This window comes from Pipistrellus kuhlii, unplaced genomic scaffold, assembly GCF_014108245.1.
Source record: "Pipistrellus kuhlii isolate mPipKuh1 unplaced genomic scaffold, mPipKuh1.p scaffold_m20_p_28, whole genome shotgun sequence".
In the NCBI taxonomy this organism is placed as follows: Eukaryota; Metazoa; Chordata; class Mammalia; order Chiroptera; family Vespertilionidae; genus Pipistrellus; species Pipistrellus kuhlii.
The window spans coordinates 4,263,227-4,285,459 of NW_023425527.1; the positions used below are offsets into that span (position 1 = coordinate 4,263,227).

At 44.6% G+C, this 22,233-nt stretch overlaps 2 protein-coding genes across 4 annotated transcripts in view; both read left to right on the plus strand.

Annotated features, from left to right (window-relative positions):
- CA10 (carbonic anhydrase 10) overlaps window positions 1–22,233 on the plus strand; it is a 366,676-nt gene that overhangs the window by 207,416 nt on the left and 137,027 nt on the right. The window lies entirely within an intron of this gene.
- LOC118728120 (kunitz-type protease inhibitor 2-like) lies at window positions 16,722–17,477 on the plus strand. The gene has a single exon (XM_036454396.1). It carries the CDS (start codon window positions 16,722–16,724, stop codon window positions 17,475–17,477), a length of 756 nt encoding a protein of 251 aa, XP_036310289.1.

Below are 22,233 nucleotides of genomic sequence, written 5' to 3' on the forward strand. Positions count from 1 at the left end.
AAGGTCATGGATAAGGTGTTACTGGTGATGCTCATCATCATGACACTTTTCGTGCAGCTCTACCTGGTCATGATGTGGTACGTGAAGCAGAAGTTTGAGCTCCAGGGACAATGAGAACCCCCTCTTGATGAAGAAAACCTGAAGAAGGGGTGGGCAGACAGCTGCAGAAAGCCCCTATGCTGTTTAAAATAGATGGATTTGTGTTGTGGTCATTAGGGTTTCGCTCTGTTTATTACTTCAGAAGTTAAGAAGGCTGCTTCCTGCCACCACCACCAGCACCACCACCACCCCAGGCAGGTTCGCTTTGGAAACCCTTCCCAACAAGGCTCTGGTTCGCATTGGTATGGCCGGGCCCCAGACCAGAGTCAGTGCCCCTTAGATTTCTCTCCTCCAGGTACAGTTTTCTTTGGTTATGGTGAAACTTTTCACCTTTCCTATCACAAAAGTGATGCTTAAATGGTTTTCTTAGTTTTGTACATACGCAGGAAGAAAAGTTTGTGTTATGTGTTTTTTTAGTTAAAATTCTGAAAAGAAGAGAGGAAAGTGTAGAAGTTTGATGAAAAGGGTGTCCCCTTCTAAAATGAAAAATGAACAAAAACAATGAATGCACCCACCCCACCCTGTCTTGCCAACAGGGACAAGCATGTTACTCCATGACCCTGATTCAAAGTCTGTCCCTCGAAGGTTTAAAGGCTGCATTATCCTGGGTCCTGGGTAGGTAGTGTGGCCTCTATATTTCTTCTACTTAACTGTATGACCCCAAAGGAGAGCAGCAATTAAAAACTCCTTTCCAATCGGAGCCTTTACTATGTGCGGATTTCTGGCTGACATAGAGAAGGCTCTTTGCTCATTCCTCTTAGACTTAAGAGGATTTGAGTTGGGAGGAAAGGTGGGGAAGGAAAGTCTGAAGAAATCTGGAGACTAGTGAAATATAAACCTTTTAACTAGGACAAACAAAGAGGTGTTCGGTTGGATTCTTTCAATCTATGAAGCAGAAGAAGACACTTCATGATGAGACATGGTCAGAGAGGCTCAGCATTTTATTTGGTCAACAGCTGGCTCAATTCAGTTCAACAAATATTTATTAAGAGTCAGTATTAGCCCCACCCTGGGAGAATGGTGATAGATAGGTAAGTGGGCATAGTCCTTGCCTTCTAGAAGCTTCCAATCTGGTAAGGAAAACTGACCCTAAATTAGGTTGGTTTAATACCGAATTAAAAAATGGTAAAATAACATATTATAATATAACAATAATCATATTATTGTTAAGCCCTTCCCACATGCCTTCTAAGGGCTTTGCTCACTTCAGCCTCAGGAGAACCTAACAGGTACCTATTCCTTTTGTTTCCATTTACAAGTGAGGACACTGAGGCAAGACCGCACAGCCTGCAAGTGGCAGAGCTGATGTGAACACAGGTGATTCCAGATTGGGGTGTGGCTTCTTTCTCCTGCGTTTCATCCAGGAGCAAGATTGCTGTGTGGCCACCCCTCACATTGTAGGTTACAGGTGTGGACTTGGGCAGAGCTGTGGCCAGCCTGGAAGATAGCAGGATGGGTGTTGATGCACTATTTCCAGAGACAAGGGGTTGAGGTTTGGAGGGGGTTGGGATCACCCCCAAGGTCTTATCTCTAGTAAGTGGCAGGGCCCACGCTTGGAACTGGTGCCTCTGAGCATCATGCTTATTCTAGGTTCCATGGGGCCTCCACGTTGCTGCTCTGGGCTACCGTGGGACTACGAAGTAAGGCCATTTAGTAGAGCCAGGGCTAGAGAAAAGGTCTGGGCAAGCACTGCGGAGAAGAGGCAACGTGCTCCTCAAACCGGGGGATTTTCCGAGAGGTCTCCATAACCTGCCCTCTCAGAGGCTGCAGCTCTCATTGCACCTCCATTCATTCCTCTCATCCCTTCAAAGACCCTGTGAGCTGCTCCATTCATTCCTCTCATCACTGCAAAGACCCTGTGCCAGACAGGTTCAGCTGAACCTGGGTTTTCCATCTTCACTCTCTTGCTCAACAGATACTTACTGAGCACTCATTATATGTTAGGCACTCTTCTAAGAGCTGAAAGTGGAGTGCTGTACAAGACCCGTGTTTGCATGAGGTTTCCATTTGGTGCAGTGTCTGCTGCCTATGTGTCCTTGCTTATGTAACTCTCAGATGGGTCTCAGTTCTCCCATCTGTGAAATGGGGACAGTGGTAACTGTCTCATAGAATTGGGGTATGAGGTGAGGCTGAAGTGAGATAATGGGTGTAATGTGCTTAACAGAAACCTTGTCCATTGAATGTGATCAAGAAATCTTAGTCTGGCCGAAACCGGTTTGGCTCGGTGAATGGAGCGTTGGCCTGCAGACTGGAGGGTTCTGGGTTCGATTCTGGTCTAGAGCATTTGCCTTGGTTGCGGGTGCATCCCCAGTGGGGGGAGGGGGGGTGCAGGAGGCAGCTGATCGATGTTTCTCTCTCATTGATGTTTCTAGCTTTCTATTCCTCTCTCTTCCTCTCTGTAAAAACTCAATAAAAATATTTTAAAAAGAAAGAAAGAAAAGAAAGAAGGAAGGAAGGAAGGAAGGAAGGAAGGAAGGAAGGAAGGAAGGAAGGAAGGAAGGGAGAAATAAACCTTAGTCTGGCCCAGCTGGTGTGGCTCAGTAGTTGAGCATCAGCCTATGAACCAGGAGGTCATGGTTTGATTCTTGGTCAGGGTGCATGCCTGGGTTGCAGGCTCAATCCCCAGTATGAGGCAGCAGAAGGCAGTCAATCAATGATTCTCTCTCATCATTGATGTTTCTCTCTCCCTCTCTCTCTCTCTCTCCCTCTCCCTCTCCCTGTCCCCTTTCCCTTCCTCTCTGAAATAAAAAAAAATATATTTTAAAAAACCTTAGTCTGTTTCCCACCTGCCTACCATCCTGTGTAATAAATGTGACCAGACCTACCCTTGCCACTTGGGTCCTTGAGAGATGGTGATTGTACTTGTTTGAGGCTTTGTAACCTTGATGGATTATTCCAAGTCCATTTGACCACCGTGGGTTAAAGCAATGAACTGGTTCTCTGTGTTCCTCTACTTTATGTACATTATAACTGTGTATATGGAACCATAAAACTCAAGGCAGATTTATACATACACTGCACTGCATATTTTCGTAGAAATGTTTTGCCAGGCACCTGTAATGCATTGATATATGTGAGCAGTTTCCTAAAGTTTATTTCTCATCGATCTCTCTTAAATTGCATATGAAGTGACATTTTTATGGTTTAACTTTTGTTTTCATGACACAGCCCCAATTTGCATCTCTGCTGTAACACTCAGGTTTCCTCGCTCACACGCGTGTTTTCCTGTCACTGAAGCATGTCTCGGGCCCACAGTTCTCCAGGCTCCAGCTTGGCATCTCTCCTGGAGAAGCCAATGCATTTGTGACCATCTCGTGGAAATGGACTTGAATTATTCAGAACCCACAGCCAACTCACTTACAAGGTTTCAATGCAGAGAAACAGAGACTGGTTCTGTTCTTGGTGTGGTCTGAGCCCTGGGCATGAAAGCGGCTGTGAGATCTCACTGCTCCCATCCCAGGTGGTTTTCTTTGCCTGGGATCAACTTGGCCTTTCTGACCTGCACCTCCAGCAAGTTCCAAAACAAAGTGGGAAGAAAAGAAATAATCCACAGAGTATCTCCTCTGATACTCTGTGGGAAGGAAAAAAATACTCTGCAGACTCACTGTGGATCTGCAGGTTCGGCGCTGTTAGCCTTATTTGGGGTGGTAGTTTCAGAAAGATCAAGCAAATTGACCAAGGTCGCAAAAATAATAAGTGGTGGAGCCAAGTTGAAATCTCAGATCTGCCCCCTTCAAAGCCGGTCCTTCCATTGCACTAAGTCAAGCATCCAGGGCAAACAAGGGGAGTCCAGATGGGCAGAGTATAAGTTCATCATCTTCATCTTCCTTATGGGAATTCATCAATCTGAACGGTCGTTTCACAATCATTTATTGAGTGTGTCTTAACACATTGCGGACCAATCACGAGAATTTACAAAATATCATACCTTAAAAAGATATTAGCTTGTAAGAACATGTAATAAATAACTTCAAAATGCAATGGGTATTTAATTTTAAGGTGCCTTCAACATTTATGTAAAATGTTTTTTGCACTGGCCACTGGGTAAAGCTAGCAATAAAACTACTGGTCCGCAGTATTAAGGTGCAGGCACTGTCCTAGGCGCTGCGTTTGACGTAGCTGTTGCAATTTTGGAATTCCTAAAGGAATTCTCATTACCTCCTCCTGATAGGCCACTGCAAACGAGTGTTTGGGAGAAATAGTGACCTACATAGAAGTGACTCATCCTGAACTTCCTGTTGTAGCTGGTACATATCGTGTACCCAGTTAAGACTGAGCAGGTCCACTGTGGGATGAATGAATGGATGGATGCGTTTGCAATACCCCTAAGGAATACATAGGGCACCTGTCTGTATGTCATTGTTCTCCACAGGCCAGTGCTGGGTCTCATCACTGTTTCTGCAGAGGCGGGCATAGCACCTGGCCCAGATCGGAGCTGGCCGAGTGAATGAGTGCAGGCATGAAAGGAGAGCTACCATCAGGCACACTTAGAAACAATCAGCACAGCATCACAGAGTCAGGACCAGGGTGAGAAAGTGAAGTGCTAGTCTCAGGTGCAAAATTTAAGGGGACACCAGAAAACTGAGAAATAAGATATATTTTAATGCAATATTTGAAGAAAATCAAGACGAGATCCCACAAGGCAGAGAGGAGGGTAAGGCATAAGGTGCATCATCTGGGTGAAAGGCCAGATCCTGTCTTTGTTTAAAATGTTTCCTTTTGTCTTCCTGGATTCTTTGGTCATTCATTTGACTTCTTAAAAACATTGCTTGAAAGTGTTGTGTGTCTTGATCACTGAGATTTGGATGCCCCTTAAGTTTTGTGACCAAGATAAATAAATGCCTCCCTTGCCTCCCCCAAGCCCTGGCCCCATAAAATCAACAGCAGTGACTAAGATTCTCTGCTGTCGTCTTCTATAGGGAGGGCTTTATGGGCATAACTCACAGACAGCCCACAAAAGCATCTCTTCAGGAAGGTGGTGTTAGGACCACTGTTTACAGACAGGGTGGCTGAGACTGGAGGAGGCAACCCTATCTTCCTAATGTCACAAGGGAATCATGGGTGTGACCGGGACACAGGAGCCCCAGACTGGCTGCCTCCAGCCAAGCCACCTCATGAGTGTACCCTGGTGTCCTTCACAAACACTCTAGTCACTGACTCCCAAGGTCCCAGACCTTATAAGAAACACATATTTTATGTACCACCAAGGTGACAGCAACTGGAAGGTACTAACAATTGAAGACACATACCAACTTCAGAGATTTTATAAGGGGAGAAGGGAGGTGGGGGGTGGTGCCTCTTAAAATGGGATCAAAATGCATGATAATCATAACCCCAACAACCATGACATTGAAAACAGGCTGGAGAGACTCCATGTGAGCCTGTACCACCACCATAATAGACATAAAAGGACTGTAGTGTTCTGTATGTCTCTGAATATTCAGTCGTCCATTCACCGCCTTCAGCTCATTGAAAGCTGTGCCACTCCCGCCACCAGGCAAACGTGCAACTCAAGGAAAGACAGAGCGTCCCTACGAAGCCTCCTGCTTCATTTGCACTCTGCAGAGATTTCCCCAAGAGAGAAAAGATGGCAGCAGCCATTGTCTGCTTGTCTTACTCTTACATGGGTTAAGGATTTTCTCTACTCACACAATTATCTGGAGCCCCAGATGACAGAGGGAAGGGCTGGTCCAGTCCAGCTGATGTGAGACGCTGAACCTCTCCTTTTCTTAGCAGCTGACATTTAAAGTAAACCTGTGATGGGCTGCCCAGATTCCCTTGAGGATGCGCAGAGCCTGGTAAAAACAGTCCCAGGTGTGTTACGTAACACTGAATGGTCCATACCATCACACCATCAACTCGTCTGCCTGCCCTCATCCCCTCCTCCCCACCTCCTGGCAATTAGGAGCACACTTAACGTACTGCATTCCAAACTATTACATTAAAATTTATTTCAGCTTAAAAACATCTGAGTCTGCCTACCCCTGATTGCCTTGTTTTTAACATATCTACCAAGCACAGACACAAGTCAGACTTGGGTTGTCATAGCAAGTTAGCTGTATAATTTTCTTAAAAGGCTGGAAATTCTGCTCTGTTTTATCAGAATTCTGAATCATTTGGAGTGAAGAATAAACATCCTCGTTGCTGATGGTCAGGACAGGTGAGGGATTACTATGGAGAGGTATAGTCTGGAGACAGATTGTTAGGGTTTGAATCCAGCTCTGCCTCTTCTTGTACCTCGGTTTCTTTGTTTATAAAATGGGGAAAATAACAGTACCTGCCTCTTTAAGTTGTTATGACGGTTTAATGAGTGATATTTGTAAAGCACTTAGAACATTGCGCCACAGCTGGCATACAAGATTAGCTGGCATTTCCCACCGCAGACAGCCCCCGGGGCAGGATCTTCACACACAGGTGTTCATGGAGCCTGTTCATTCACCCTGGGGGCATGAACCGAGTACAGAGCCCTAAATGAGCGTGGATTTGCCTCTCGTCCTCTGTCCCTCCTCCTCCTCCTTCAACATTGAACAGCTGCCATCATCACCTTGAAGGTGGTTCTTATACAAGTTCCATGGCAAAGAAACCTGCTGGCAAACAGATTCTAGAAAAAAACAAATAAACAAACAAACATCTAGCAAGTTCACCTCATCTCCTCTTGGTTTCTATTGGGCATTATACGTATTTCCATTATTGTAATGATCTTATCATGAGTTTGTCTACCTGATGGACAATGATGGGTCCTTACCTTAGTCTTCTTTCCCTGCCCAGGACCTCACATCCTGAGCCCGGTGCCTACCTCAGTGTACTGCAGGTCCTGCATAAAGCTGTTAAATCAGGCAGTGACCGGTCTCACATTCTGGAGGTAGTTTTTTTCTGTCTGCTCAGTTCTCGGTGACTTCCTCCCTCCTTGGTCTGCTACTTGCCAAAGCTGCTGGAGCAGCAGAGATGCCTTCATTGGTCTTGCCGAGGAATCGGGGAGACCAGAGACAGGCACCCTCTGAACATCCTCTAAATCTTCCTGGATAGAATGCCAGTATTGGAATCTGTACCCAAGGGCATTTTCCAAGGAGATAGGACAAGCTTTGGATCATTTTTTAGATATATAAGGTCACAAAACTAATAAATCTCATTTATGAAAATGGCAACCACCCTTTATTAGAATCTTACATCCCAGAGATGATAGAGCTTTGTGAGTGAGAGAGTTTCATAGAAGAAAACAAGCTCATGTTTGAATCTACCAGAAATAACTGGTGGATAAGTAGTGGAAATGAAGTAATGGAGAATTTTAATAGCCTTGGGAGAAGAAATTTCTGTTCAGTTCTAAGTGTGTTTCACTTGCTGTTGGATCTTCAGGAATTTTGGAGGTGGGGAAATTAGATATGAGGGAACAAAGGTATTTGTTGTTTGCTGCTGCATAAAACAAATCATGCCAGCCAAGCCAGCATGGCTCAGTGGTAGAGCGTTGACCTATGAACCAGTAGGTCACAGTTCAATTCCAGGTCAAGGCACATGCATAGATTGCAACTCGATCCCCAGTAGAGAGCATGCAGGAGGCAGCCCATCAATGACTCTCATCATTGGTGTTTTTTATCTATCTCCCACTTCCTTCCTCTCTCTGAAATCAAATAAAAACATTTTAAAATGATAATAATAATCATGCCAAGACTCAAAAGCTTAAAACAATGAATATTTATTATCACACAATTTCTATGGGTCAGAAATTTGGAAGCAGCTTTGTTGGGGTCCAGGTTCAGGGTTTCTCCGGTAGATGAAGTCAGGATGTGGGCCAGAGCTATAGTCATGCAAAGGCTTGACTGGGGTTGGAAGGTCAAGATGACTCACTCCCATGGCCATTGGCAGGAGGCCTCAGTTGTCACCATGGGGGCCTTCCAATAGGCTGTGGCATATCTTCATGACATGGCAGCTAACTTCCCCTACAGTGAGAGATCCAAGCGAGAATGAGCCAAGAGGAAGCTGTAGAGCTGTATATAACATAGTCTTTAAAGTCATTCCAATCTGGTCTTCTAGAGCTGCCATAACAAAGTACCACAAATTGGGTGCCTAAAACTATAAAAAAGTATTCTCTCATACTTCTGGAGGTGAGAAGGTCAAAGTCAAGGTGACATCCGGGCCTGAAGACTCTAAGGACTCCTTCCTTGCCTCTTCCCAGCTTCTGGTAGTAGCTGCCAGCAACTGTTGGCATGCCTTATTTTACAGATGCACCACTCCAGGCTCTGCCTCCATCTGAACACAGCTATCTTTCCTGTTTTCTTAGAAGGACACCAGTCATTGCATTAGGACCCACCCTATTCCACAATGACCTTATCTTAACTAATTGCATCTGCAAACTACCCATTTCCAAATAAGGTCAGGTTCTGAGGTTCTGGGTAGACATGAATTTTCTTTTTGGAGAAGATATATTTTATCCAGGACACCCATTATCACTTCTGTTTTATTCTACTTGTTAGAAGCGAGTCCATGATCCACCCACACTCAAGAAGAGATGAATTAGACTCTGTCTTTTGAAAAGAGGAGCAGTCAAAAATATGTGGACATATTTTAACACCATCACAAGGACGAAGTTGTGCTTTCATACCATATGCTTTCTGCTGGTCACTTCCAGTCTCATATGAGATCATGTGGTCCAGTGAAAAGAGAACATTTACAGACATTTTGTCTTATTTAACATCAGAGATACCTGGAAAGGGCCATTTCCATGAATTCACTTAAAGTGAGGACCAAATTTCTTTTAAAATATTTTGGCTTAGAGTTTATTATGAAAATAAGTGAGGTTTACTTAAATTTGAAAAATATAGGTTTTAAATATGACTGCACTAATTCTTAAAATGAAGAATGAATTGTCTTTCCCTCCCCCCGCCTCATTTAATTTTTCCAACAAAATCACATGATTTCAGAGCATACTTCACAGTAAGTTGGACTTTTTCAAAATAATAATGAAGAGCCTTATTTTTCTCAAATTCAAGGATTTTTATCAATATTCCATGAAACTTTTGCTATGCATGGCATTCTCTTCTGTAATGTCAAATACTGTCTAGTTATGTTTCTGCCACATTATCACTCACTAATAATTCTGCATTTGATTCAGTAGTTTTTCAACAGCTCCTTTTTTTTAACTTCGTAAAATCCTTGATTTTTTTTTGAAAATTCGAAAACTTATTTTATAATCAACTTACAAAGTATATTTATAAGACTGCATTTTACAAGAATCCACTAGAGATTTGCAATGATATTGACGAAGATGCTAGCATTAAGTGGGGACTGATTTTGAATGGGGACTGATTTTTCTAAGTGGTCAATTCAGTAAGGAGTATGTTGGTACAGTTGGGAATTAATTTCTTTCTAAACCTAGCAACTCTGTTGAGACTCCAGTCATGAAAACCCAGATAATAAGGACTTTCTGACTTTTTCATTTTTCTACAATCATACCCCCATCCTGCTAAAGATACTATTGAGATCTTTTCGTCTTTTTTAAAGCAACACTGTAAAAAATTAAATAACATTGGTAGAATCACTTCACTATATTGTTGTGGGGAGAGGATAATATATACAACTAGAGAATGTTTCTAGGCCTGAGTTGCATCAGGAACTTTTTTTATTGAAGATGGACCCTCATGTCTCAGATAAGGAGGACAAAGGATAGTGCCTTGGCTCCTAAGAGACTTCATATGGGAAGAAAGTAAACTAGTGTTGCATGATTCTCATTTAACCTTCCCTGGAGCAGAAATCTGGAATTTGTCCTTTAAAAGTCCCTTCCAAAAAAAGAGGGACATCTATAATAGTCCCAACAATAAAGATTTAAAATAAAAACAAAAGCAACACAATAAGTTGGCACTTCACACCCCTTAGGATGACTACTATCCAAAAAAATGGAGAATAATAAGTGTTGTAAAGACAGGGAAAAATTGAAACCCTCCTGCCTTGTTGGTGGGAATATAAAATGATGCAGCCACTATAGGAAAGTTTGGTGGGTTCTCATAAAAATTAAACATAAAATTACCATATGATCCAGTCATTCCATCCCTAGGTATATACCAAAAATAATTGGAAGCAGGTGCTCAAACAAAAACCTATAAGCAGTATCTATAGTCAACAATAATGTATGTACACTTAAAATGTGTTAAAAGGGTAGATCTCATGTCAAGTGTCCTTATCATCCTATCTAATAAAAGAGTAATATGCAAATTGACCATCACTCCATCACACAAGATGGCTGCCCCCATGTGGACACAAGATGGCTGCCACAAGATGGCCAGCAGGGGAGGGCAGTTGTGAGCAATCAGACCAGCAGGGAAGGGCAGTTGGGAGGTACCAGGCCTGCAAGGGAGGGAAGTTAGGGGTGACCAGGTCAGCAGAGGAGAGCAGCTGGGGGTGACCAGGCCTGCATGGGAGGGCCCTTAGGGGTGACCAGGTTTGCAGGTGAGGCTAGTTAGGGATGACCAGGCCTGAAAGGGAGAGCAGTTAGGGCCAACAAGGCCTGCAAGGGAGGGAAGTTGGGGGGACTAGTCCTGCAGAGGAGGGCAGTTGGGGGGACCAGGCCTGCAGGGGAGAGCAGTTGGGGGCGACCAGGCCAGCAGGGAAGGGATGGCAGGAGAGCAGTTTAGGTGTTGATCAGGCTGGCAGAAGAGTGGTTAGGGGCTGATCAAGCTGGCAGGCCAAGACAGTTAGGGATAATCAGGCAGGCTGACATGCAGGCAGGCAAGAGTTGGAAGCCAGCAGTCCTAGATTATGAGAAGGATGTCTACAGAAGGCCTACTCCTGCACAAATTTCCTGCATCGAGCCTCTAGTATAAAATAAAAGTCCCTTCCAGATGAAGTCTTGAACCAGTGTTGAAGGCAATTTGAGTGATTAAGTAAGAGTCTTGTCTTGTCTTGCAAATGCAATAGGTTAGTCAAAGGCTATGTGGTTAGAGAGTTATCCGTTAGAGAAGTTTTCTGAGCCCAGTGTTAGGGGCCCACACACATCATAGCCTGTCCACCTCTCTTTAAATGAATGACTCCTTCCCATAGCAACTCACTCCACTCCCAAATCTATCCACTAGGAATGTGCTAAATACTCAGAGTTTACCCAGTGACTTCAGGGAACAGACTGCTGCTACAGATATCTCCATGGTTCCTTTCTCCTTCAGTTAGTTTTATACCTTCACTTGTCTCTGGGTGAATGTGGCTGCCCATCTCAGTATTCCCATCAGCCCCAGCTTCAGTGCAAAAGCAACGGGTACTCAGCAGTGGATACAGTCATAGTAACTTACTCTTTGTATGTAAGCTGAGTGTAAGCATTCCTCTGGCTTAATCTCTGGAGATAACCCATTTGCACCCCGGCTCATTTTTCTGCAACAGAAATGCATTTTTGTCTGTCTCTCATAGGTTTGTGAATAAAATTAGAAGACAGGATTTTGGATTATAGGGTTCCATGTACTGTTATTCTTCTCAGACTGAATACTTAAATTTTAATTACTTATTGATTTATTGATGTAACTTTAAAAACAAAAATGGTTTCAGATGCATGAAAAATAAGTGATTAGCCCTCTTTGTAAGTGCATATGCGAGAGTTTCATGCCGATGGTGCCGTATCTTTTACAGGGCTGTGTTTCCAACAAGTAAATCTAGGATCCTCAAAACCACACATCATGCAGACCTCAGTGACTGTCATCTCTGACACTGCACACACTCCGAGAGTAGCACAGAGTTATGTGACGTGGCAGGGCTCAGTCACACCAGTCATGTCTAATGACTACATGGAGATGTTTTGATATTTCTGCAACTGATAGCCCATGGGCAGCCAGCTCTTGAAATCTCCAGATTTTCTTTATCACCGTGTCACTCTGGCCATAACCAAAGATTCTTGCCCAGAAACAGTCCTCTTCTGAGCCTGGTCCTACTGTACACGTCATAGCATGCTTTGTGTTCATTTTAGTTCTTTCTCTTTTAAAATAAAATAAAAAAATCTTATAGTCAGGGAGTGGTGGTATCGGGCTTTGTTGACTGTTCACATAAAATCTGCTCTCTACCTCATCGATGATGCAGTACTGAATTTATTCACATAGCCTCTCTCGGGAACATGGGAATGTGACCACTCGAGACGAGGGGGGTTGGGGGGAGAGTATCAGTCCCAAGGAGTGTAAGATTGCCATGGTCATCTTCCATGCCTTAAAGGTGGCTGGCTTAGAGACAGGCACATGGCCCTATTCAGGCCAGTGAGATGAGAAGTTATTAGGGCACAGAAGGCAAATGTTCCCTTGCTACTAAACAGGGGAAGTCCCTGCTCTTTCCCCAGTCACGGGCATGCCTGCCTGTGATGTCTGGAACCGCTGATGAAGCAAAACCCGCAAAGGAAGGCAGGGCGACAGTGAAGTGGGGTCAGAGCCCTGCTGTACCCTGCCTGGAGCCTTGCCTCTCTATGGGCAGCCTGCACTGTGAGATAATACATCTCCTTACATTTACGCTGTTCGAGGCCAGGTTTTCTGCTACTTGCTGCCAAAGTGTTTTGACATAGTAGCCAAAATAATAAATCAGCCCATGCTGTGTCCTTTGCTTGGAGGGAGCTTCTGCCCTTATTTACCTGGCGATTTTTAAGACTAGCCAAGGTGCCCACTCTCCACAGTGGAAGGAACCACGGCCTCATCCAATTCCCCACGAAACCTTGTACACAGATCCTGCTCTTTGGCCTCTTTCCTGGAGCTTCTTTGTGGATGTGTGTTCTCACACTCGCATTAGAAGTTCCCCTTCAGAAGAGCCAGATCTGCCCCAGAAGCAGTACCAGGGGCACCGTTCAGTAAAATTTTTACCAGCAAAGAAGGTGCATTTTTGTGCACATTGGTGGCTTAGAAAATATGCAGCCAGACTTAGGGACAATAACGGTCGAATGAATATGTGTGGAGTCCATGAAGACCAAAAGGAGGCTGTGAAATATAATACAACTGGCGGTACATACAGGGGTAGGCAAAGGCAAGTTTCCTAGTTGTTTGTATGGAAAATGACCTACAGATGGGTTGTTGGTTAAATTACCAGCCACCATTACCTAGAAGATACATCATAAGTAAGGAGATAAAAGAAGAAGATAAGAAAAATAATACCAATAAGTAATACAATCATAATAATAAAAGGCCAAGCGGCATCATGATCAAAATGACCAAACAACCAGTCACAATGAGGGGACCCCCACCACGATCGGGAGTGTGGCCAGCCTTTAAACTGCCAGTGGACTGTAGCCCAGGCTGGCCCAGCACTCAAGAGGGGACCCCACCACGTTCAGAGGCGTGGCTGGCCTTCAAACCTCTGGCGCCTCAAGCCCAGCATCTACAGGAATTGCTGCAAGTTTACTTCTCGGTGGAAGAACCTTTCATTCCCAATATAAATTACAAATTTCATTAAATGAAACTTCAATTTCTAGACTCAATATATAGAGTGAAGTTGCTGAACCCATTGAAAATGCCTAACTTCTTATTGATGAATGCACCATGGCATCCAGTCATGCTATAAATGCCATAGACAGATTGCTAAGAGAAGTTATGAATTTGAATGTTGCATTTGATGGGCAAGTTCTTCTTGGAGAGGATTTTCAACAATATCTCAGTGTTGTGCCACATACTATGCAATCAGCCATAGTACAAATGAGTTTAAAGTACAATACTATAGTGTTTGGGGATATTTCAGAAAGTTGTCTCTTAAAACAAATATGAGATCAGAGGATTCTGCTTATAGTGAATAATTATTAAGACTTGGAGATGGTAAACTTGATAGCAATTTTCATTTAGGAATATTAGTTATATATTGGAGATGGTTAGTTATATATTGCTTTCTCTTGAGTTCAAAGTTCATCAGATGGCATAGCAGCAGCTGCTGTGAGGGCCGGGCCAAGGCTCAGCAGCGGCCAGCAGTGGCAGCAGCAGTGGTGTGATGGGGGTGTCACCTCCCTCAGAGAGAGACCAGACTGTGGCTAAAGATATCCCCTGAGGGCTCCCAGACTGCTGTGAGAGGGGGCAGGCTGGGCTGCGAGATACCCCCCTCCCCCAGTGCATGAATTTTCATCCACTGGGCCTCTAGTCTATATATATATATATATATAGCTAACGTGCAAAGTGTCCCCTCAGGAGTTCGACTAGGAGACTGGGAGTTTAATTGCTTGCTATGACATGTGCTGACCACTAAGAGGTGGTGGCAGTGGATCGAGAGGGAAGGAAGAGGCAGGGAGGTGGGGAACCTGATTGGTCCTGATTGCCAGCCAGGCCTAGGGACCCCACCTGTGCATGAGTTTCGTGCACCAGGCCTCTAGTAATTAATAAATAAATAAATAATAATACAAGAATAAACTCTGTGTTTCTCATACTCACAACTGTAAACCTACTTTTGCCCACACAGATAAGTGTCATGGCCGGGCAAATATAAATGACACATGACTGAAGACTTGGTTCTGGGGTGGGAGGGTGAAGCCTTGGCTTAGGCAGCTACAGGAAAAGGAGAGGGAGGACCCAGGAGAGCATGTCCTTCCTGAGGGCAGGCAAAGGGTCTCTGTGTTATATAAGAATCTGGTCCTCTCCGGGCGAGCAGGAGCCTGGCTGCTGAGAGGGAAGGCCATTACCATCTGTCTCTACTGCTCTCACTGAGTCCTTCAAATATTACTTCAGCTCTACTTCCGAGCAGCCACATGGGTCTCCTGAAGTGGTCCCAGCCCTGTTTTGCGTTCTGTTTCTTGACATAAACTGCGAGTTCGTTCTCCCCAAGGCCTGCCTCTGCTGCTGCTTTGGTTTCGGTGTTGATCTGTGTTGTTTAAGGAATCTGGAGTAATCGCCATACATTCTTGCACTGTGGTTGCTCTGATGTCTTGCCTTCCTGCTCAAAAAACCTCCTGCCTTATCCCGAGTGTAGTCAGTTCTTGTTGACGATGCCTTTGTGATGTCGTTCCCATTTGCACTTTCCTCTGTACTTGTGTGATCGCCAGGAACTCCGACACAATAGGGCCCAAACTAATGTCATCCTCCTGCCTTCAGGTGCAGAATTACTCTCCAACGTCAAAAACATGGGAAAGAGCTCTAATTGATTTCTCCCTTTATCTGTCATTTACTAGCTCATTGTTTTTATTACTGTAGCCACAAGGAACTATTTTATTTATATTTATGTAAGTATACACATATAAATATAGAGATAGATAGATAGATAGATAGATAGATAGATAGATAGATATTTGGTTCACAGTTCAAGTTGGGATAGAAATGCCCAAATAATGTGATCACAAGAGTTGTATCCTGCCTTTTGGCCCATATCAGCTACCCAGTTAATGTCAGATCTCTCATTTTGCCCAGAAAGGCAAGAGACGTGTAAGAGCATGAGCTTCAGAATAAAGAGGACTATATGCTGTTTAAAATAGATGGATTTGTGTTGTGGTCATTAGGGCTTTTGCTCTGTTACTTCAGAAGCTAAGAGAAGGCTGCTTCCTGCCCCCCCTCCCCCCGGCAGGTTCACTTTGGGTGGGGGTGCCGGCTGCGGGGGGGGCCATTGCAGGAGGGTGAAAGCCTGCTTTAGCCCTTGCTGTGTGGTCTTGAACTAAAGAAACAGTCAAGCTTTGTGGGTTCTATGTTGAACACTGTGCTGCTAATTGGGGCCTTACCAGCCTCACTAGGGAGGTGGGTACTATTGTTCACCCCTATTACGGGTGAAAATCCTGAAGTTTGCCAAGACTTAACCAAGGTCACACAGTTAAGTAATAGACCCCAGATACATCTCTGCCAGATGCCAAAGCTGGTGGTTATCTCCTAAGGTCCCAAGGTTGTATCTGTACAAGGATCCAGTGCTTACTTTCTGGGGTCCGAGTAAGGAATAAGTTATCCAGTAGAGGCCAGTCCCCCCTCCCCCTGACCAGAACACGTCATCTAAATGTTAAGGACCCCACTGCTCACCGACTGCTCATGTTGCTATTTCCCAGAATTGATTTGCATGTGGATTCCTCTACCAGAGTTGTATTTGTATACTTTTTTTTTTTTTTTAATTTTCTGAGTTTCAGTCTTCCTTTGCATTTAGGCCCTTGGTTTTCTTTAGTTTCCTAATAATGGGCCAGCCTCTTCCTACCAAGCTTCTAGGCTCCTCCAGGACCCTGTCCTTCCTTTCATCCCTAGTCATCAGCTAGTGCTTTGTCCAGAGTGGGGACTGGCCTAGTAGCTGCTGGGCCAGTCCATGCTTTTCTTTCACTTTACTGACATGTCTCCTTGCCTCTTCTGTAAGGTAGAGCCTTTTGACCACAGAGCTCTGTGCGTGGTCGGAAAGCACTGGGAACATGGAAAGCCTGTGGCTTGTTGCTTCTTACAGTCCATCATGAGCCAAGCGCTTGCGCTCTGTGCGCCCGCCCCCTCCCCTCGGGTAACCGCCACCTGCGCTATAGCTCCTCCCAGGCGGCCATTGGCTCCACCCCCACCCAGCGCTGATTGGGACCTGCGGCTCCATTCTGCACCTTGGAGAGTCCCAGGGTGTCCCTGGGGGCAAAGGGGTGAGCCTGGCCATTCTTCCTCATTGTGGGCGGAGCAGGCTGAGTCCAGACACCAGAGGGGCTTGCGGAGACTTGAAAGCGAGCATCCATCCGCACCTGAACTTGAGACCCGGTGGAGCCTATCATGGCGCTGCTCGCCCTGCTGGTATCGCTGCTCCTCTTTGGGGTCAGGGCGGCCAATGAAGAACGCAACATCCCCGACTTTTGCCGAGTTCCAAAGGTGGTGGGGAGATGCCTGGCCTCCCTTCACAGGTGGTGGTACAATGCCACCTGCCGGGCCTGCCAGCAGTTCGTGTATGGAGGCTGCAGTAGGAACAGCAATAACTACCTGACCCAGGAGAAGTGTCTGGAGAAGTGTGCTGACAGCCCAGGGAGCACCATGGACCATGCGGCCACCAGCAGGAACCCGGCAGATTCCTCTGGCCCAAGTGGCCCCAGAAGGCAGGGTTTTGATGGCCCCTCCAGCGATCTTTTCGACTACAAAGAATACTGCGCTGCCAGGGTGGCCACCGGGCCTTGCCATGAATCCTTACCACGCTGGTACTTTGATGCCAAGAACAAGTCCTGTGAACCGTTTATCTATGGAGGGTGCTGGGGCAATAGAAACAACTACCTCTCCCAGGAGGCTTGCATGAGCCACTGCCTTGGCCAGTGGTCCCACCTGGCCCCGCCCCACAGCATCACCAAGGACCTGGTGGAGCTGTTGCAGGTGATCCTCCTCCTCCTGGTGTGTTATGGGCTGCTCTACCTGGTCGTGATGGGGTGGGTGGAGTTTGACCTCACCTTCTGCAGCTCCAAGGATGATGAGGACCCCCTCTTGGCGAAGAAAACCTGGAAAAGGGGTGGGCAGACGGCTGCAGAAAGCCCCTATGCTGTTTAAAATAGATGGATTTGTGTTGTGATCATTAGGGCTTTCGCTCTGTTTGTTACTTCAGAAGTTAAGAAGGCTGCTTCCTGGTCCCCGCACCACCCCCAGGCAGGTTCGCTTTGGAAACCCTCCCCAAGAAGGGCTGTGGTTCACGCTGGGATGGCCGGGCCCCAGACCAGAGTCAGTGCCCCTGAGATCTCTCCCCTCCAGGTCGTTTTCTTTGGTTACGGTGAAACTGTTCACCTTTCCTATCACAAAAGTGATGCTTGAATAGTTTCTTAGTTTTATACATAAGCAGGAACAAAATGTTTTTTGGTGTGTTTTTTTAGTTAGAATTCTGAAAGGAAGAGAGTAAAGTGTAGGTGTTTAGTGAAAAGGGTGTCCCCTTTTAAAATGGAAAAAAAGAAAAAAAAGAAAAAAAAGAACAGAAACAATGAATGCATAATTAACCAAGGACTGTGAATCCCTGATTTCATATCATACATTGTGTCTTCCTCCAAAAAACCTTTTTTGCGTGCCTGCTTTTGTGCCAGGCGCTGTGTTGGGTATCAAGGTTTCAAATGTTAATTAAAAAAGAGCTCTGCCTTTAGAAAGCACACAATTTGGTAGGGATTAAAAAAAATCAAGACATGAAAACAAGATAACTTTATTATTCATAGAGGTCAATAACAAACAGTGGTGATGGATGGGCAAGAGGGATCCTGTCTTTGGTGGGGAAAGTGGAGGAGGGGACAGGCTGGAGCAGGGCCACAGAGCTCATCCATAGACTGGCTGGAGCAGAATTGTGTGTTTTCCAACATCTTCTGTCTGAGAAGTACAGGGTATGTCTGTAGAAATGTTTTCTATCTAAAGATAGGGGGTGACTTGCTCTGTTATGGAATGTTTCACTGAATTTCTCTGAAAGTTTTGATAATGCATCAAGTCATTCCAGAAAGTAATTGTCAGTCTTTAAAGAAAATAAGAAACAAGACTCTTTCACTCTGAGCAATGAAGGCATTCAGCTTCACCCAGCGATTAAGCAGCCACATCCCCTGTCACTGAGTTAGTGCACAAGCTGCTTGGTGGCAGTCCTCAGGAGTTCTGAAGCGACAGCATTACTAGCAGCCATATTTCCATGGGGGTTTGGAGGCAAGTGGGAGTTGATTTAGGAGGTACTGGTTTTACCAAGATCTTTCCTACAAATGAATAAATCAGCCAGTGCATCAAAAATGTGTATCCAAATGGCCTAGACTACAATTGAGATGCAGGCAAAACAATTTAGTGAGAAAATGCCCAGATTCAGATCCCAGAAGCCCTGATTCTAGCCTTTCATTAACTTAGAAGACTTGGAGGTTTATCAACTGTCTCTCTGGGGCTTAGAATTTTAAAGTCTGTGAACAAATATTTGTAAAATGAATGAATGGATGAATGGATGGATGGATGGATGTAAGATGAAGATGGTAATACCTGCAGCACCTATTTCATATGCATTTTAAGCACAGTGATTCATTATACTTTGATAAGATGCTTCAAGAAACTTGCATTTCGATTTTTAAATCAATGGTGGTAAATATCCCTTGAAGGGTTTTAGAGTCTGAGAATATATAGATTCTTTAATCATCCAAATTATTCCTTGACCAAAAGAGAAGAAATAATAACTTGAAGAGCAGGTGTTATATTGCATGTCTGTTAGATAATTAGCTGGCTAGGATCTCCAAAAAATCTAGCCTCCTCTGGACTAGACTAAAAAAAAAAATAAAAAATAAAAATTGAAGTTGTAAACAATGGACAGCCTTCAGTAACACTGAAATAATGACAGTCTAAATCCTGCCTGTTCAAGTAATGGTGTTAGCTAATGCTTTCAGGGCAGCATTCTGTAGTGGACAAAACTTACACATTGGAACAAAGGCCTGACTTATATCAGTTGCATGACCTTAGGCAAAATGTTTTAAAAATCCAAATCACTATCCAGCCCTTGTGGCTCAGTGGTTGAGTATCAACTTATGAACCAGGAGGTCATGGTTCAATTCCAGTCAAGGGCACATGCACAGGTTGCAAGCTTGATCCCCAGTAGGGAGCATGCAGGAGGCAGCCAACCAATGATTCTCTCATCATAGATGTTTCTATCTCTCTCTCTCTCTCCCTTTTCCTTCCTCTCTAAATCAATATAGATATTTCCAGTCAGTGGTGAACTGGATCTAGCCTTTCATACCCAATATTATAGGATGTCATAAGAAATAAATGAAATTTTACATATACATAACATCTGCCCAATGTTTGTGTTCCTGTTCTCTCCCCCAGTTGGCTTTATAGAGAAAGATCCCCCCCATGTCAGGTGCTATGATAATGCTAAAAGAAGACACACATTTTCTAGAAACTTAACTTGCAAGGAAAAGTTTTACTAAGGTCTTCTCACCTTATTCTGCTTTCGATGATTCTTCCTTGAAGAATTTTCCCAAGGGCTTAGACCTCACACAGCACTAACTTGAATCTTTTCACTGACTTTCTCCCTAAGTCTGTGTGTGTGTGTGTGTGTGTGTGTGTATGTTTGAGAGAGAAAGAGAGAGGGAGAGAGAGAGAGACATCTGACTTCAAACCAGTATATATGTTCCATTCTTTTTTTTCTTTTTTTTTAAGAGAGAGAAGGGGAGAAGGAGAGAGGGAAACATTGATGTGAAAGGAATATTGATCAGCTTCCTCCTGCATGCCCCCTACAGGGGATCAAGCTCACAAGACAGGCATGTGCCCTGACTGGGTATTAAGCTGGCAATCTCTTGTTGCATGGGACAATGCCCAGTCACCTGAGCCACACTAGCCATGCCTATCTTCCATTTCTTAAGACATTACAAATGTGTTCACACAATATTTCACTTCCCACCTCTTCTCCTAGCCTCACATCCCCCTTTCTTCCTTCATTACCCCAGGTATTTACATCTCTGGGAAAGAACTAAATATATACAATGATAATGAAAACATAAAACAGCTCCTACTTCTCTCTCACACTCAAGTATGTTAACCTTTGGGGAGGATTTCCTGCACTTGTAACTCTCCCTGTCAATCCTCACCCCACATGTTGTCTCACTGCTTTGTGTCCCCACACTTTTATACCATCCTGTACACGTAATATACTATTACTGTTTGCATGTCCATGCTCCTGATAGAGTGGGAGATCCTTGATGATGGTGTCCACAGGCACTGCACATAGTGAATGAACTGAACTGATATATTTTTCTCCATCTGAGTGTTTCACTACCTAGTGGGAATGGGTACTATGAGGAGCACCCCCCTCAGGCTAGTGTGGAAAAGACCTGGGTCACTCAAGTGGCATGTACCCTGTCCTTGTGCTGCCTCATCTCTGCCCTTCAACCACATGCCCATGTCTGTCTCCATCCTGTGAGCTCTGACTGCAAAGAAAGAACCCAAGGGACCTGACTTCTTTACAGCATCACTTTTGCCCGTGTGCTAGATTCTGGTACCTTTTTCAAAGGGGTTATAAGATCTTAGGCAGACAGAAAGACATTTTTCCTTTATGATATGTTTACCTTGGCAAGCAGGAATGACAGGTGAGAGAAGGAAAGCCAACCTGCAGACTGGAGAAAGGATGCCTTGCTTTTTGGCAACGCCAACAAAGTCTGTAGTATTCCTGTTTGTTTGCTTCTCACAGTCCCTTTTAAGTCATAACTGAAATATATGTGTTGAAAATCTTCATGATAGTTGTATTGATGGTACCTGGGAATCTAAGTCTCTTATATCTTACTAGAGGCCTGTTGCATGATATTCTTGTAAGAATAGGCCCCTGGCTTCACTCCCAGCTGCCCAGGACCTGGCAAGTACCTGCTCCCCCGGAATCCCTGGAACAGGCATGTCCTCACTTCCCAGCCACCTGGGAGCAGGCAAGTCCTCACTTCTGTCTGGAGCACCACTCCAGTAGCTCCCTCCACCACTCCCCCCTCATAGCAGGCTTCACACTGCGGTGTGCCTGCATATGCAAATTAAACTCCATCTTTGTTGAGTATTTGCATACTCACTCTGATTGGCTGTGGGTGCATAGTGGAGTGATGGTTAATTTGCATGTTTCTCTTTTATTAGGTAAGTTTTGTTTTTTTTTCTTTCTACTTCTTCTCTTTTTCTCCCTTCTTGGGTTTGATCACCATCATTCTCATAGCATCATGGATTGTTTGTGCTCTTTCTTCCATCCCTCTTCTACCCAGCTAATCCTTACACTTGTAGCTTCCGTGTCTCCTCTTACCTTCCTCCCAGCCCTTCTCTGTGCTCTAGTAGCATTCTGTCTTTTACACCCTTATGGCACTTAATGCTAGCACTGCCCATTCAGTTGGCTAAGTGGCCAATTCCCCACCCAACTCCAATGCAGGTATTATATGTTAGATATATTTTTATATAAAATACATAAAATACTTAGAGTGCTGCCTGCAGGCAGTAAAACTCAATAACTATTAGGAATTATTGTTGCGGGTAACCTTCTCCCACTGTTACATTCCCTGGCGCCTAGGAGGTACAAAGTAAATGCTTATTTTATTGAATTGGAAGATAACGACAACAAAAACACCTTCCTCAGGAACCTAATTACATCCTGCCTCGTGTTAGTTTGATTTTAGTGCTGGGCCTGGACTCCTGGTTTGGCAGAGGAGGGAGCCTGAGAGCAGGTTGGAAGGGGCGGGCCACAGTTCTACTTCTGAGGGGATCCGAGCTAAACCTTGACCCACAAAACAGATCATCAAAGGGAAGTGGCTTCTCTTCTCAACCATGTAGTTCAAGGCACAGCCTCAGC

What these genes read in the sequence shown, in the direction of transcription:
- LOC118728120 (XM_036454396.1), top strand. Translation starts at nt 16,722, where the DNA reads ATGGCGCTGCTCGCCCTGCTGGTATCGCTGCTCCTCTTTGGGGTCAGG.